A 15,344-nucleotide genomic window follows, 5' to 3' on the forward strand; every position below is an offset into this window, starting at 1 on the left:
CATCAACCTAAACACCTTAATACACACGAACACAAAATTAGTTATCGGGTTACTTGTGAGAGGGACACTTGAGTGCGGAGGGCTTCCAGTAGCCTGGAAAATTAGATGTGGAGGACCTGGGCTGCTGGGAGCCCCCACTGGAGGAATCTCCGCACAAACTTACGGGGGTGGCCAGACCTCTGTGCCAGGAAACCCTGTGATTGCAGCGCAATGGCCCACGCCATCCGGCCCAGCCTAAAGTGGGGAGGGAACTTCTCATCCATGACTGTTTCCCTTGGATGGTCACAGGCCTCAGGAGTGTGGGCACATCTCATCCCTGTGGGGCCATGATGATGATGATCAATCATAGACCCGGAGACCTTCCCTCTTCTCTCTCACCTGCTTCTAACTCACATCTTATTGCGTGGAGGGATCCCCAGAACTTTCTTGGTACGGCATGAATCGGTCCAATCTATTCTAACTTACTCCTTTTCCGTTAGATACGCGGCTCGTGAGAAGCCAAATGACCTCCTCGAGTCCCCAGCAGCCACCGGAATACCGGTCCGCGCCTCTGCCGGGCAAACGCCCCTCTCGTCTGGGGGTGGGGGCTCCTGGCCCGGGCTGCGCTCCCCGCCCCCTGAGCCCGGAGGCGGGAATCCGCTAGCGCAGCTCCCGGGCCGCGGCGGACCGCGGGGCGGGGAAGGGGGCGGTGCCGGGCCGCGGAGGGGCGGAGCCCCCGAGGCTCCTCCCCGCGACGGACGCTGGAGGAGCCGCGCAGCGGCTGGGCGCCCACTCGTCCGAAACTGGTGCGCGGTGGTGGGCGCGGCGGTGCAGGATGGGCTGGTGCGGCTGCCGCTTCGGGCCGCCGCCGTCGCGGCTGCTGCTGCCGCTGCTGCTGGCGGTGGCCGGCGCCGGCGCGGCCCCGCGCTCCGCGCTCTACTCGTCCTCTGACCCGCTGACGCTGCTGCAGGGAGATACGGTGCGCGGCGCCGTGCTGGGCTCCCGCAGCGCCTGGGCCGTGGAGTTCTTCGCCTCCTGGTGCGGCCACTGCATCGCCTTCGCCCCGACGTGGAAGGCGCTGGCCAACGACGTCAAAGGTGAGGGGCGGGCGGGCCGGGGGAGGGGCGAATCTCCTCGCGCCCCGCGGGCCGATCCCCGCCACCTGCCGGGCCGATCCCGCCACCTGCCGGGCCGATCCCCGCCACCTGCCGGGCCGAGGGCCTCTCCCACCCGGCCCGCCTCCCCCGGCCCGGGGCCTCCGCCCACCTCTTCCTTTCTGCCCCTCGCACTTCCCCCGCGGTTTCCAGCCCTCAACTGCCTTTTTGGCTCCCGCGCCTCGCAGGCTCTTTCCCCTTGGCCGGTGTCCCGAGCTTCTCCCCACTCCCGGCGGCCCGGGCCCTCACACCTGCTCTGCTTTCCCGTCGGTCTTCAGACGGCTTACTGCCCCCATCCCTGCGCCGGCCTCTCCTTTGTTCGTCCTCCTGCTCTGCTGACACCTTACGGCCTCCTCTGCAGTCGCCTGTGGCAGTCCCCTTCCTCTCGCACAGGGACCCATGTCGCCTTCCTGCAGAGTTCCCCGGCTGCCGTGGGATCAGTGCTGGGGAGAAAAGGAACTGACACTCCGTCTGCCAACCCCTTGGCTAGTTGACCAGCTGCCACCTAGACGTCTCTTCTCTTTACTTTTGAGACAGAGTTTTCCTGTGTGGGTTCTAGGCCTCTCCTGACCCAGCGCCTCCAGCTCATTAGCTTCTCGGCCACACCTTCTCTCTTCCCCTTGGCCATGCACCCTCTCAGACCCTTCTGTTTTAACCCATGAACCCAGAGGCCTGACTGAAGGCAGCCTCTTGGTGTGTGTTTGGCCCTTTGCTCCATGTTCCTATTCACTGGCCTGACCCTTAGCACCATATTTCCTTGATTCTAAGCCCCTCAGTTGTGAGACATACCATTCATTTACTAACAGCCTGAGGGGCTAGAGAGATAACAAGACCACTAAATGTATAGATATTTAAAGGTGTACTCTATTAGAGAAATGGTAAATTAAAAAAAAAAAAAAAAACTTAAGACTAGAACTGAAAAAAATATGGCAATAATAGTAATTGATATTTACAAGTGCTTACTATATGTCTGACACCTTCCTGGCTAAGTACATGACATGCATTATCTCAGAGTTTCCTTTCCAGAATTTAAGGATCTCTGTGGTGTCACACAGCTGCCTAGCTCAGATAGTGGGTGTTTGGCGGGTGTGGTGGTAGTGATTTGCTTCTGATTTGCTGCCTCTGAATGAAGCTGCTTCCTGATTGTGTTGCTAGGGCCCTGGCTTGGCTCCTGACTGGAAATTATCACTGAATTAGGACTGTGGGCGTCTTAGGGAATAGGCCTGTTTCTAGAGAGAGAACTGGAACTGTTGTTTCCTTGCTGTGCTGTTGGTATTTCTTTTTTTTTTTTAAGATCTTTTTTTATTATTCATTTGAGAGAGAGCAAGAGCACAAACCAGGGGAAGGTCAGAGGGAGAGGGAAAAGCAGACTAGCCGCTGAGCGAGGAACCGGACATGGGACTCAATCCCAGGACCCTTGGATCATGACTTGAGCCGAAGGCAGACACGTAACCAACTGAGCCAGCCAGGCGCCCCTAGTATTTCTTGATCAGCTCAACCATTCGTGGTAGAATAGCGCATTTGTAGGCGTTGGTTTTCAACTCACCGCTTCCCCTGAGCAGCTTGCACAGTGGTTACTGAAGTGGCCAGATGGAAAGATGTATACATTATTAGCCATATGGTCCTGGAAAGTTATTTGTTTTTGTTTTTTTTTTTAAGATTTTATTTATTTATTTGACAGAGAGAGACACAGCGAGAGAGGGAACACAAGCAGGGGGAGCGGGAGAGGGAGAAGCAGGCTTCCCGCGGAACAGGGAGCCCGATGCGGGGCTCGATCCCAGGACCCTGGGATCATGACCTGAGCCGAAAGCAGACGCTTAACGACTGAGCCACCCAGGCGCCCCACTGGAAAGTTATTTTTAACAAAACCGATAAACCATTTTACCTCCAGTGTACACGTAGACTTTGTCTGCATGCCTCTCTGGTCTGATCACCTGATTGTGCCATTTCTCAGCAGCTCCTCGCACTGTTATGGTGCTATCAACACATCTGGTCAGGGCAAGGGGGAGGAAGAATGTTGAGCATGGAACTGGAACACCTGAGGAGACGTTAGGTGTTCAGGGGACCTTGTGGGCCTGAAAATCATAAAAATCCCCAGGTCAGTTTCCACCTTGAGGTTATGAGAGGTCTCTAATGGCTGCAGATGAACTCAATCTAGAAGATTCTTATGTCTTAAGATGCTGGAGGGAAGGTTTAGCTTCCAGTTGACTCATGCGTTTGGCCTCTTGCAACCCAGAGTTTTCCAATGAATTGCATAGCCAGACGCTGACCCAGCTTACTCCTGGGCGAGGGTTGCCGCTTCCAAAAGGGGTCTTGCCCTCGTGCATGGAGTGACAGTCTTCCCCTAAAAAACGCAAATCGAAACTTAATCTCCGGGAAGGAGAGTGGAAGCATCAGAGTCTGTGGAGAGGAACCACAGTCAATGGGAAGTAGGAAACCAGAGGTCTCACATGAGCCACGGGGTTGGGTCAGCCCCCTTAACAAGATTGTGTTGGGGGAGCATCAGCCGAATCTGGTGTCAGTCTGCGGTGATAAAGAATGCCCCCACTTCCGAATGCAAGCTGGTGCAGCCACTCTGGAAAACTGTATGGAGGTTCCTCAAAAAGTTGAAAATAGAGCTACCATATGATCCAGCAATTGCACTACTGGGTATTTACCCCAAAGATACAAAAGTAGGGATCCGAAGGGGTACGTGCACCCCGATGTTTATAGCAGCAATGTCCACAATAGCCAAACTGTGGAAAGAGCCAAGATGTCCATCGACAGATGAATGGATGAAGAAGATGTGGTATATATATACAATGGAATATTATGCAGCCATCAAAAGGAATGAGATCTTGCCATTTGCAACAACGTGGATGGAACTGGAGGGTATTATGTTGAGTGAAATAAGTCAAACAGAGAAAGACATGTATCATGATCTCACTGATATGAGGAATTCTTAATCGCAGGAAACTGAGTGTTGTTGGAGTGGGGGGTGGGGTGGGAGGGATGGGGTGACTGGGTGATAAACACTGGGGAGGGTATGTGCTCTGGTAAGCGCTGTGAATTGTGCAAGACTGTTGAATCTCAGATCTGTACCTCTGAAACAAATAATGCAATATATGTTAAGAAAAAAAAAAGAAGAAGGTAGCGGGAGGGGAAGAATGAAGCGGGGGAAATCGGAGGGGTAGACGAACCATGAGAGACGATGGACTCTGAAAAACAAACAGGGTTCTAGAGGGGAGGGGGGTGGGAGGATGGGTTAGCCTGGTGATGGGTATTAAAGAGGGCACGTTCTGCATGGAGCACTGGGTGTTATGCACAAACAATGAATCATGGAACACTTCATCTAAAACTAATGATGTAATATATGGGGATTAACATAGAATAAAAAAAAAAAAAAAAGAATGCCCCCACTCCCATCCAATGGTGAGGCCCTGCTGAGAAGCCGGGGTTGTGCTTACATCATCTCTGTATTCCTGAGGTTCCTTGAGAAAATGGTTGTGGGTCAGCAGAGGGCTCACGCCACCCCGGAGCCTGTTGGAGTGTGCCCCTGCCTTCTGCCAATGGTAGGAGTATCTGGGCTAGGAGCAGTGAGAGTGTGGAAGGTCATGAGGGGGGAGAAACATCCTGCAACCCTGCCCGGCTGGCCTCAGGCCTTTCTCTGACTGGCTAGGGCGCATTTATTCAGTGACTTGTGGGATGGGTTCTCCGGGACAGTTGTTACCATGGACCAGAGCGCTGGCTTCTGAAGATCTGGCTCCTCCGTTTCTGGTCCAGGAAAGCTCTTCTTGTGTCACCCTATGTTTGGGAAATTGATTGTGTTCATCTTAGATCTTCATTACTCTTCACTGGCTAATCAATCCCATGAATATTTGTTAAGTGACCTCTATATGCAGAACATTGTTTACATTGCAGTTTGGGAAATGAACTACACACGGCAGGAAAATTGGCAACAGTGAGAAGCTGTGTTTGAAAAAGGCTGAAGGAGTGGCTCGACCGTTTCTTGTAGGAACTCAGGGCAGGGCGAAGTCATGGAGGGCTAATCTGTCAGCAGGCCTTAATTTAAGCAGTTATTTATTACACACTTGCCTTATGCACTTTGCTAAGGGCCTTTACAGGCCACTAGTACGTATATATGACCTTTATGAGAAAATATCCGAGCAATCGATGGGTTTTTTTTGTTTCTAACAGGTAAGTAACTTGCCCGAGATTGTGCAGGTACTGGAGGAGGTTCTCGAACCCATCTCTTTCTCTCTAGAACCTAGGCAGGTGGAGAGGTGGGTGAAGGAGGAGGAGTCCTCCGGGTGGGAAAATGGCCTCTGCCAAGCCACAGAAATGACATTTATAAGGCGTTTGGGTGACACTGAACAGTGGTGGTTGCCTTTTCTTTTCCACGGTGTAGACCACCTCTCTTGTACCCCATGACGCCTTAGTGCAGAGCTTGGCACAGGGTAGGAGCCCACTGAACAGTTACGCAGGCCAATGGTGTGAGCCTCACAGGATTCTAAATGAGAATATAGTGACCAGGCCCTCTGCTGGTGCCGTGGCTCCTCTGGACTCAGGCCTGGGGTGGCAGCCGGGTGTGAAGGCTAGGGAAGGCATTTTGTCTGTCCCGTGACCTCACTGCCCAGAAGTCTGCAACAGGGAGGAAGGGATGCGGTGGTGATGGCAGGGCATGGGCTAACTCCCTGTCAGGACTCCTGGAGACTTGCATGGAGGTCTTCTGACCACTTGACTAGCTCTTGGTGGTTTGGGTGGGTCTGGCCTCTGTATGAATAGGAGCTTGCTTAACATGGGGAGGACTTGTGGCCATTTTTCATGCTGAGAGTTGTTTGCCATCCAGCACTTGAACAGCTGTTCGAGCTGTAAAGGACAGGAGAGACCATCTATCCTGGTCCCCGTTTGACTCATAAGGCCCAGAAAGGAGACATGTGGCCCTCATGGTGCTTTGGCCACTTAGAGCTCTAGGCAAGTCATGTGACCCCGGGTCCATGCCCCTTCCTGGAGTGGTGAGTGGGGGCGGGGATCCTGCCTCTGACTTCAGAAGGAGCCCATGACCCCCCCTCACTATAGGGTGTCTCTTCACTTGCCACCCAGAGACCATAGATGTCCCAGTTATGCTTGTGTCCCCACACGTCCCCCCTCTCCATTTGCTCATTTACTCTGTTGTTAATAGAGAAGTTACTTTGCCAGGGCAGTAATTGTACCAGGAGACTTTTTTCTCCCCAGGAGTAGGGCTGGGTTGATACTGCTGATGTTAGGTGTTCAGCCCGCAGGTTGTGGTGTTTAAGTCACCTGACACTTTAAAAAGCCTCCCTCGGCCAGTTCTGTTCCTTGACAACCGTGCACTTTACTTAAATGCAGCTTTGCATTACCAGTGGAGCGCCCCGATAAGGGTCCTCTCCATTCCTTGTACAATGACTAGAATGGATGGTCAGGCCCATGGTGATGAGTATCACGCAAGATCTTTATGTCATTATGGCTCAGTAAGGTATTGACATTGATATTGCTGAGAAACATTCCTTAGCCAGGACTCCCAGCACCTGACTGTCCCCAGCCTACCCCTGTGCCGGGGGCAGGTAGGAACAGGCAGCGGTTCCATTTCTTGGAGGGACAGCGAGTCAAGGTATAAAGATAAGGAGTCACAGGGCTACCCAGGAACAAGGGGCTGATAATTCCCAGACATCCCCTTTCCCCCCGGCCCCCACTGCTAACGCCCCACTCCCCGCCCCCACCCCCGGCTTTCCTGGTTGGGAAGCCAGCAGAGCAGCTCTCTGTTCTGTCTTGGGCCCTCTTGAGACCAGGGGTTCAGATCCCAGATTTACCACTGATGCAGTGTGCCGTGGGCATGGTTCTCGGATGTTCTTTTACAGGGGAGGAAAGCAGGTCTGGAGATAATAGCTTCTGCCTTGCCCCCGAGGGTAGTTGCACATGGAATGAGATAAGTTAGGCACATAGCAAACTCTTCCTAAACTCTCTGTGTGTACGATATCATCATCTAAGAGCTGAGTCTCTGATAGTGACTGGGTGCTTGAGTTAAAGAATCATGTGTCGCTTGAAGACGGCACTGTTTTTATCATTCTCTCTTTCACGGGGAAGGTTGTGATCAAAGCAAACAGCAAAAATAGAAGGGTAATATCCTGTCCCCGGTGAGGTGGCGGGGGAAGAGAAGAGGGTTTGAGTCTGGTAGCCCTTGGACAACTTAGAGACTTCAGTTGCTTTTTGTAGAGTTGGGGGGATAGTGCCCCCCCCAGGAGCAGTAGTGGGGAGAGGTGGTGGGCACCCCCTGAGTGCTAGCTCCCTGTCCCTTCAGTCTTCGTGCCTCAGTGGCAGTGGGCAGACTCTGGCCCCGGCGATGGTGAACTGTACTCTCAGAGAGGAGAGGAGCAGCTGAGGCCTTCAGTCCTTGGTCACCCTGCCAGGTGGCTTTGTCAGACCCCTGCTGGTGGCCCTCCCTGGTGGAAGGACAAGAAATTGTTCCTCTTCCACCCTTTTGTCTAATCGACTTACTCTTTTGAGAGGCGCCAAGTCTCTCTTGGGGGTTTCCCTGCACAAAGTGACCAGAGCCCGAGATGCAGAACAGACGGAGCCAAGCCTGGAGCGTGCCAGATGGCCATAGAGGGTGACCTGGGCCTCCCTCGGGCAGGGAAGAAGTCACAGAAGGGCAGCCTGGTGTGCTCTTGCCTGTGATCCAGGGCAGCTCTTCTTGCATGCCTTCCCAGGGGATGGCATCACATTCCTCCCTCCGGCCTGGACCCACTAGGCTGGGGCAGAGCTGAGAGACGCCGTTCCAGCACCCGAGCTGCTGAGAGCCGGGCCCTCGCCTGGGTCGACTGTGTCATGGGGTCAGCGGCCACGGAGCACCTATTGTGTGCTACTCACGGAGGAAGCCAGGCAGTGAGGATGCAGAAATGAAGAGGCGCTTAGGGACGGACAGGCTTGTGTCTGTGGAGGAGACCTGAGCAGGGCCCTGTGCCACATGGTGGGCACCAGTCCATCCCACCCCACGGTGTGTGCGGAGCCTGCCTTCCCGCTGAAGCAGCCTCACTGTGACGGAGAACTTGAGTAGGTGTCCAAGGGGCACCTGACCTGGAACCAGAGCTCAGGGGGCCTGCCTGGTAGAGAAGCCTGTTTTCTGCTTCACAGATCTTGGGCCATGGCCCAGAATGGTGCCTTTATGTCCTCTGCCAGTGAGTTTCAGTGGAGGGAGGCCTGCAGCCTGGGGCCTGTTGCAGGAGCGGGGTGCCCAGGCAACTCGGGGAGCTTTTCATCTCCCTCCAGACTCTGGCCTCAGGGCTTCTTTCCCGGTGGTTCCTAGATTCCAGGTGCCTTTCCCTTCCTCCCCTGGGCTCCCTGCCTCCCTCTCTGGCAGGGGGGCCAGTCCTCCCCACCTGTGAGCCACCCATGCAGGCTGGGCTGACTGCCAGTACCTCTGGCCACAGAGACCTTCCCGAGCATCCGCCGGGGAGTTGTAAATCTTCACCCTTCTGGAACTGATGCTCTCTGGAGGGCAGCAGGGGCAGAGGCCATGTCAGGGTTTTTTCCCAGGGGTTCAAGCTCATCTGACATCTTTCTTCGGCCCCTGCAGCCTCCGTGCCCCTCACCCACCCAGAATAATGGAGGACTGCAGATGCTATCACAGGAGAGCATTGCTTGTGCTATTAGCCACGTCCTAGGCACGGGCTAAGTGCAGAATGACCAGACTATTTCAGAGATCCTTCCTGAGGAAGGGATGACCTTTCTCGTGAGAGCGTTAGGGGCAGGTGCTCTGGGCATTGGTGTGGGGGGAGTGTGGCTTGGGGGAGGTAAGCGGGCAGAGGTGCCGGCCCCTCTTACTTACCTAGTTGTTTTTCTTTTCCCTTCAGGCTGGAGACCGGCCCTGAATGTCGCTGCCCTGGACTGTGCTGACGAGACCAACAGCGCAATCTGCAGAGCCTTCGACATCCCCGGCTTCCCGACTGTGAGGGTGCGTGACAGGGAGGGGAGCGCAGGCGTGGTGCCAGCTTCCCGTGCTCCCTGGGCCTCGGAGCTCCGTGGGGTCCTCCCATCGGCTTCAGTCAGAGCCCCTGAAGCACTGTCCCTGGGCTTGATGAGACACCTGCTGTAGAGGCAGCAAAGCATGTGAATTGGGAGGTTCATTGGGTCTGACAAGTTCTGCCCTTTAAAAAGGAAGGGGCTGTGGCAGGGGAGGGTAGTTGCGATGGGCTGATTTCAGCTGTGAGGTGGTTTCCGCCTGGGCTGGTGAGAACCCCCAGCTCCCAAGGGCCTCTTTCCAGTTCTTCTCCCTCCTGACTCCCAGCCTTAGAGGCCTGATCTAACCCTATAAAACCCAATTCAGGCTCTGACCCACCCATGGTCAGGATCAGATTCAGGGGGCCTGATGACCTCCCAGAAATTACCAGCAAGCTTCATCCTCATCAGGCAAGTGCCTTGAGTCCAGGTAGCTCAGAAGTGACCTGTCAGGGTAGCCTCACCCCATGGTCAAATGCCAGTGCCTCAGGCGGCAGGGATCCCCGCATGAGGGCTTTGTCACCCCAGCTCTGGCTGAGAGTAGCGTGAGCTCGCCAGTGAGGCCTTGCCTGACAGCCTGCCCGCTGTGAGGCATCAACAGCTTAATTAACGTCTGAGCACCTTCCAAGGCACTCAAGTAGGAGGTTCTGGGAAGCCGAGAATGGCAAGGCTGGGCAGGTGTACTCAGTGCCCTCCCCAGGGCTCAGGCCCAGCTATAATCTAATTAGTTTGCTTCCAAATTAAAGAATCGGAATCTGTCTCCCTACCTCCAGCTCTAATTAGCCTCCTTCTACCAGAATGGCATCTAGAAAAGCATTTCCTCTGTAACCACTAAGAAAAATTCGGAAAGGCCTCTGAAAGCTAAAATGCCAAGCATTGTCCCCTGAACAAGATCTCTGAGCTCAGGGGCCTCGAGTTCCAAGCAGAACCAGGAGCCGGATCTCAGCCTCATTACTCCGAGAATTTGTCTAGGAAGCCAGGCTCCAGGCTCCAGCAAGAATGTCCAGCTTGAACTCCATGTGACCTTTTTATTCCTCATGCCCAGTGAAATCCTGCTGGGCTCGAGATTCCCACAGACTGAGAGGGCTCCCTCCTACATGCTTGTTACCATGTGGGGTCAGGCCTAGACCCCAGGTTTAGCTGAGACCACATCATTTAGAGGTGCCAGTAGAGAGATTGCTTATCAGTCATCTCTTTCAAGTAAAAGACCTCCCTGGCAGGGCCATTGCTTTGCTTTATCCTCATCCCGAGAAACATGTAACTGAAAATACTCAAAACTACTAACCGGGGGAGGACGAGGATCTCTGTTGCTTTTGCTGAGCCAGGGTGAGCAGCCCTGTGTGGGAAGTTGTGGGAAGACCAGTGTATCTGGAGGAGTCCTCGTTCACAGGCTGATGCTTCTCTCAGTGAAGACTGGCCATGGGGGTCCAGCCCCCTGGGAGTGGGATGGGCATCGGTGCCAGGGCCGGTTCAGGACATCTGGGGTGGGGCAGGTGCATTCTGTGGGACCTGGCACCCGAGGCTTGGTGTTTCCACCTGGGAGAGGCCGGGGCTCGGTGGGTGTAAGGAAGATCCGGAAGCTCCCAGCACCTACCCCAGTCACGCAGCCAACGTAGCCCGAATGCCTCAAGTGATTAATCATCTCCTGCACCGCCCAGGTGGCTGTGGGAGGGGAGCTGGGAGGGCCCTGCACTGGAAGGGCCCTGGGCTGGTTGTCTTGACCTTCCCCAGCCTCCACACGGGCAGTGCCTGGCTGGGCCCTGGCAGTTCAGTTTCAGCCGGGAGGGGCCCTCAGTGCCCTCTCCTCAGGAATCGAGCCAGGGGGCAAGTGGTTCTAGCTCCCACTGGGTCTCTGCTCTAAGGCCCTATGAAGTAAGATACATACATTTCACAGTGAGATCCAGAAGTTGGTTTGTATGTGATCGCCAACACGAAAGTTTCATAAAACAGTATTTATTCTTCCTAAATGCAGTACCCGCTGCTATTTTCTGTTCCATTTTTTTAAATTAATTAATTATTTTTCCTTTTTTTTTTTTAAATACTGGCTGTGATTTGCTAAACTGATGTTACAGTTTAGGTTGCTTCTAATGTTTGGAAAATGCCACTCAAACAGATTGCAGATCCCCAGGGAGTCTAGTGTGCCTGTGGGCATCATGGCTGGACTCCCTGGAAAACAGAGTAGACCCTCAAGGTCAGCCTGGCTGCCAGTGGACCTGTCTGCTGCCCACCCTGGGGTTGGGCCTGTCCTCACTCCTACCCATAAAGGCTGTGAGAACTCTAAGATGAGAGCACACGTTGAACCGGGGAAGAGAGGGTGTTGCTAGTGTGATGGAGACAGATCCACACACGAGGCTGGGTCACCCCCAGGTACATGTGTCATTGTCCCTTTCCTCTGCCTCCTGCCCCTTGTCACCATTTGCAAGCAGTGAGCTTCCACTAGCCCAGCCTGTTTAGCAAACACGGGGCCCTGCAGGCCCTGCTGTGTCAGGAGCCCATCAGACTGGAGCCGGAGCTCAGCTGGAAGAAAACAAAGGTGTGGGGGAGGGAGGGAGGAAGGGAGGGAGGGAGGGAGGGAGGGAGGGAGGGGCGGGGGGGGGGCGGAGGGAGGGACTAGTTGGCAACAGGTTCCAGCTGGTGCTTAGGGAACCTAGAGGCTGGAACTCGTGGGGAGGGGCCTTGCCATGGGCCACAGGAGTGCCGTCAGGGGGTCATCCGTCAGGACCCCTTGTAGCCAGAGGCCCAGCTGGGATCAAGATTCCAGAGAGCATCAGCGTTGGGGTGAGAGACGACAGAAGTCTCCCCTTTGCAAGATTCTGAGATAATTGATGTGGGTTCAAATCCTGGTTCCACTGCTTACTGTACGTACTGGATATGACTCAGAAGATTGTTTAACAGTGCCTCAGCAACAGGCCTCAGTTTCCTTTGTCTGTAAAAAATGGGATGATAATATCTATACCTAATAGGATTGTTGCCAATGTGACGTGAGGCCTTACATGTGAGAGGGCCAGGACACGGTGTGGGATTACTCGGAGTTCAGTTAATGTTACTGTCCCATCTCCTCCCTAAGTCACCCTGTGGAGCTCACCATAGCTCGTCTGTGGGCACTGCGTTTAGGTAGTCCGTCAGGCAGCAGCTATTGAGTGCATGTTTGCTGGGGGCCCTGAGCTTACCAGCCCGCCAGTAGGCGGGGAGTGATCTGTATGCAGCGGATGCTGGAGGAGCTCCCTGGGCCTCACTGAGCCCTTTCCCTCACGCATCAGAGAGAAGGGGACTTCCACTTGGTGTTGAAGGCTGCATGGGGTTGGGCTAGGAGAGGAGGAATGCGGGCCGAGGAGGAGGTGAGAGCAGAGGCCCTGTGTGGGCAGAAGTGTGTGACATGTTGGGAAGACTGGTCTGGCTGGGGCAGAGGCTCATGGGCAGGGCTGAGGCAGCATAGTAATGTCAGGGCCCTGAATTCGGGGCCAGGAGGTGGATACCCTGTGGGGGTGCAGAGGCTAGGCTGTTACCTTCTGTGGCTCTTGTGAGGGGGGAGATGTCAAGAAGGGTGACTCTGCCTCTCTCTGAAAGAAGGATATGGGCCCCCAGTCACCTGCTGTCCTCTGGCCTCCACAGTCAGTCTCCGGTGTAGGAATGGTTAGCCCTGTGGATCCTCCTGGGCTCCCCGTAAGCTGTTTGGAGACTGGGTCATTTTCCTTGAAACTTGTTTTAAAAGCTTGGATTCAGTGTCATCGATGGTCACCACTGGAAAGTGTGCTTCCCATTCAGCCTTACTTGACCCCTAGAAAGGCAGTTGATGTTGGTATTGCTTCTTGACAGTTTGGTAAAGACCCACCTCATGCCTCTGGGGAGATGTGGAGGCAGAGGCTCCTGTGTGAAGTGATGGAAGGAAAGGGACCGGGTGCCGACCGCTCCCAGAAAAAAGAAAACTCACTGCTGACATCTTAATTACCTGTTCCCAAGGAGTTGTGGTGGTTTCCCCTGTGGAGGCATGCGCCTCCAACAGCTGACTTAAGAAGGATGCATTTTAATAGGAGGATCAAAATGTGCCCTGACTAGATTTTAATATGATTTTCACATGAGCATCTACAATGATCAAAGGACAGAGGTTCTCTGTTTGACTGAGCAGATGTCTTCTGAGTCCTAGACACTGTGGTGCTTGCCAAGATGCCCAAGTGTAGTCCTGTCCTCAAGAAAGTTCAGGTTTCAGGCCCATCATAGCCGAAGCGTAGGGAAGAGGGGCAGTGGAAGGTAAGTTTTGGAGTTTGGGTCAGATCCTGGAAGGCCTCAAAACACAGTGAGTTTAGACATTATTCACTGGTAGTGGGGGGTCATGGAAGAGATTTGAGGAGTGACACAATCAGACCAGAGTGGTGCCACTAAGCAAAGTGGCAATGAGGAGCAGCTGGGGAATTAAAAGATGGAGCAGATTAACATTTCTGAGCTCACAGAGGGACAGGTAGGGACTGGTGCATTAGTCCAGGAAATAGGTGGTAAGCCCTGGTCTAGACAAGGTAGCTGGCCCACAGGACTGTTGAAGAATCACAAAGGCCAAATTCACAGACCTTGTCCACTGACTGGCGGATGAGAGTTGAGGGAGGAGAAGATGCTGGTCTGGTTAACAGGGGAGGACATGGGGTGAGACAAGGAACACAGATGGAGAAACAGGTTGGGGAGGGGTGACTCGGTCTTAGAGGGGTGTGGGGGGCTGGTACCTGTGTGGAGGGCACCAGGAGGAAACAAGTCTAGGACAGGTGAGGACTTGAGACAAAGGGTTCAGATTGCAAATCATTTAGACCAAGTACATGAAGTTGGCAAGGAAGACAAACAGTAGGCTTGTTTGTTCACTCATTCACTTGCTCCTTCATTCAAAAGCATGGATTGACCCTCTGGTTTGTGACGATTCTTCCCAAGGCTTTTTATTTTTATTTTTTTATTTTTTATTTTTTATTTTTTTAAAGATTTTATTTATTTCACAGAGAGAGAGAGGGAGAGAGAGCACAAGCAGGGGGAGCAGCAGAGGGAGAGGGAGAAGCAGACTTCCCGCTGAGCAGGGAGCCCCATGCGGGGCTCGATCCTAGGCCCCTGGGATCATGACCTGAGCTGAAGGCAGTCGCTTAACGACTGAGCCACCCAGGTGCCCCTTCCCAGGGCTTTTTTTTTTTTTTTTAAGATTTTATTTATTTATTTGACAGAGAGAGACACAGCGAGAGAGGGAACACAAGCAGGGGGAGTGGGAGAGGGAGAAGCAGGCTCCCCGCAGAGCAGGGAGCCCGATGCGGGACTCGATCCCAGGACCCTGGGATCATGACCTGAGCTGAAGGCAGACGCTTAACCAACTGAGCCACCCAGGCGCCCTTCCCAGGGCTTTTTAAACAGAAAGAGTGTCAAGAGCTGATACGTGGCAGGAGGAGAGACGGGGGGCAGCAGACACAAGACAGGAGTCAGGGAGAAGCTAGGACAAGGGCGGGGGGAAGGCTGTGAAGGTGGCCAAGCAGGCCTGGTCAGTGTCGGGTGAGGCAAGGGAGGTGGCAGCATGCAAGCCAAGAGGGAGAGCGTCGGGGATATGTGCTGCCAAACATGGCAGCCCCTGGCCCTGTGGGGAAGGCCGGCAGTGCTAACGACAGACACTGCAGAGAAAGCAAGGGGGGGTGCAGAGGGGTCAGCGGAGCGGATGGCTCATGGGCGTGAAGAGCGGGGCGGTCGGAGAGGCAGAGCAGACTCTGCTTTGAGAAACCTGGCAGCCCAGGGAAACGGGACCTGCAGTAACTGGAGAGGGGAGGAGGGCTTCTCTCGATTCCCATCCACCTTCCCTTCCTGTCCTTTTTGTTATTTTATTTTATTTTATTATTTTATTTTATTTTTAAGAAACTAGGAGGATCAGAATCTGTTTGTAGGCATAGGGAAGTTGCTGGCAGGAAAGGGGAAAGGGAGACTGATAGGGAAAAGTTCCTAAGAACATGAAGTGTGGGAGCCGGGGCTCCAGTGCTGTCCTCACTTTGGAAGGCAGGTGGGAGGCGTCTGAGGACAAAAGGGACAGCGGTGTGGTAGCACAGGAGGGACACGGGGGGCCTTCCCGTAGCCGTCCATTCTGGGGCTGTGTCTCCGAGTCCCTGCATTCCCCTGGGTCAGTCTTGCTGGGGCTCCTGGCCGACTCCCTGCTGCCCCCAGCCGGGGCCTTCAGAACGCTCAGCTGGGGGCTGGCAGCCTGCCTTTAGA

At 54.2% G+C, this 15,344-nt stretch overlaps 1 protein-coding gene across 1 annotated transcript in view; it reads left to right on the top strand.

Moving 5' to 3' along the window:
- Positions 1-814: 814 nt before the first annotated feature.
- QSOX1 (quiescin sulfhydryl oxidase 1) overlaps positions 815-15,344 on the top strand; it is a 35,165-nt gene continuing 20,635 nt past the window's right edge. The window contains exons 1-2 of the mRNA XM_035010273.1: positions 815-1,076; positions 8,984-9,084. Coding sequence (XP_034866164.1) covers positions 815-1,076; positions 8,984-9,084 — 363 coding nt within the window. The remainder of the gene's footprint in view (positions 1,077-8,983; positions 9,085-15,344) is intronic.

Source organism: Mirounga leonina, unplaced genomic scaffold (genome assembly GCF_011800145.1).
Source record: "Mirounga leonina isolate KUSES-001 unplaced genomic scaffold, KU_Mleo_1.0 Mir_154, whole genome shotgun sequence".
Classification (NCBI taxonomy): Eukaryota; Metazoa; Chordata; class Mammalia; order Carnivora; family Phocidae; genus Mirounga; species Mirounga leonina.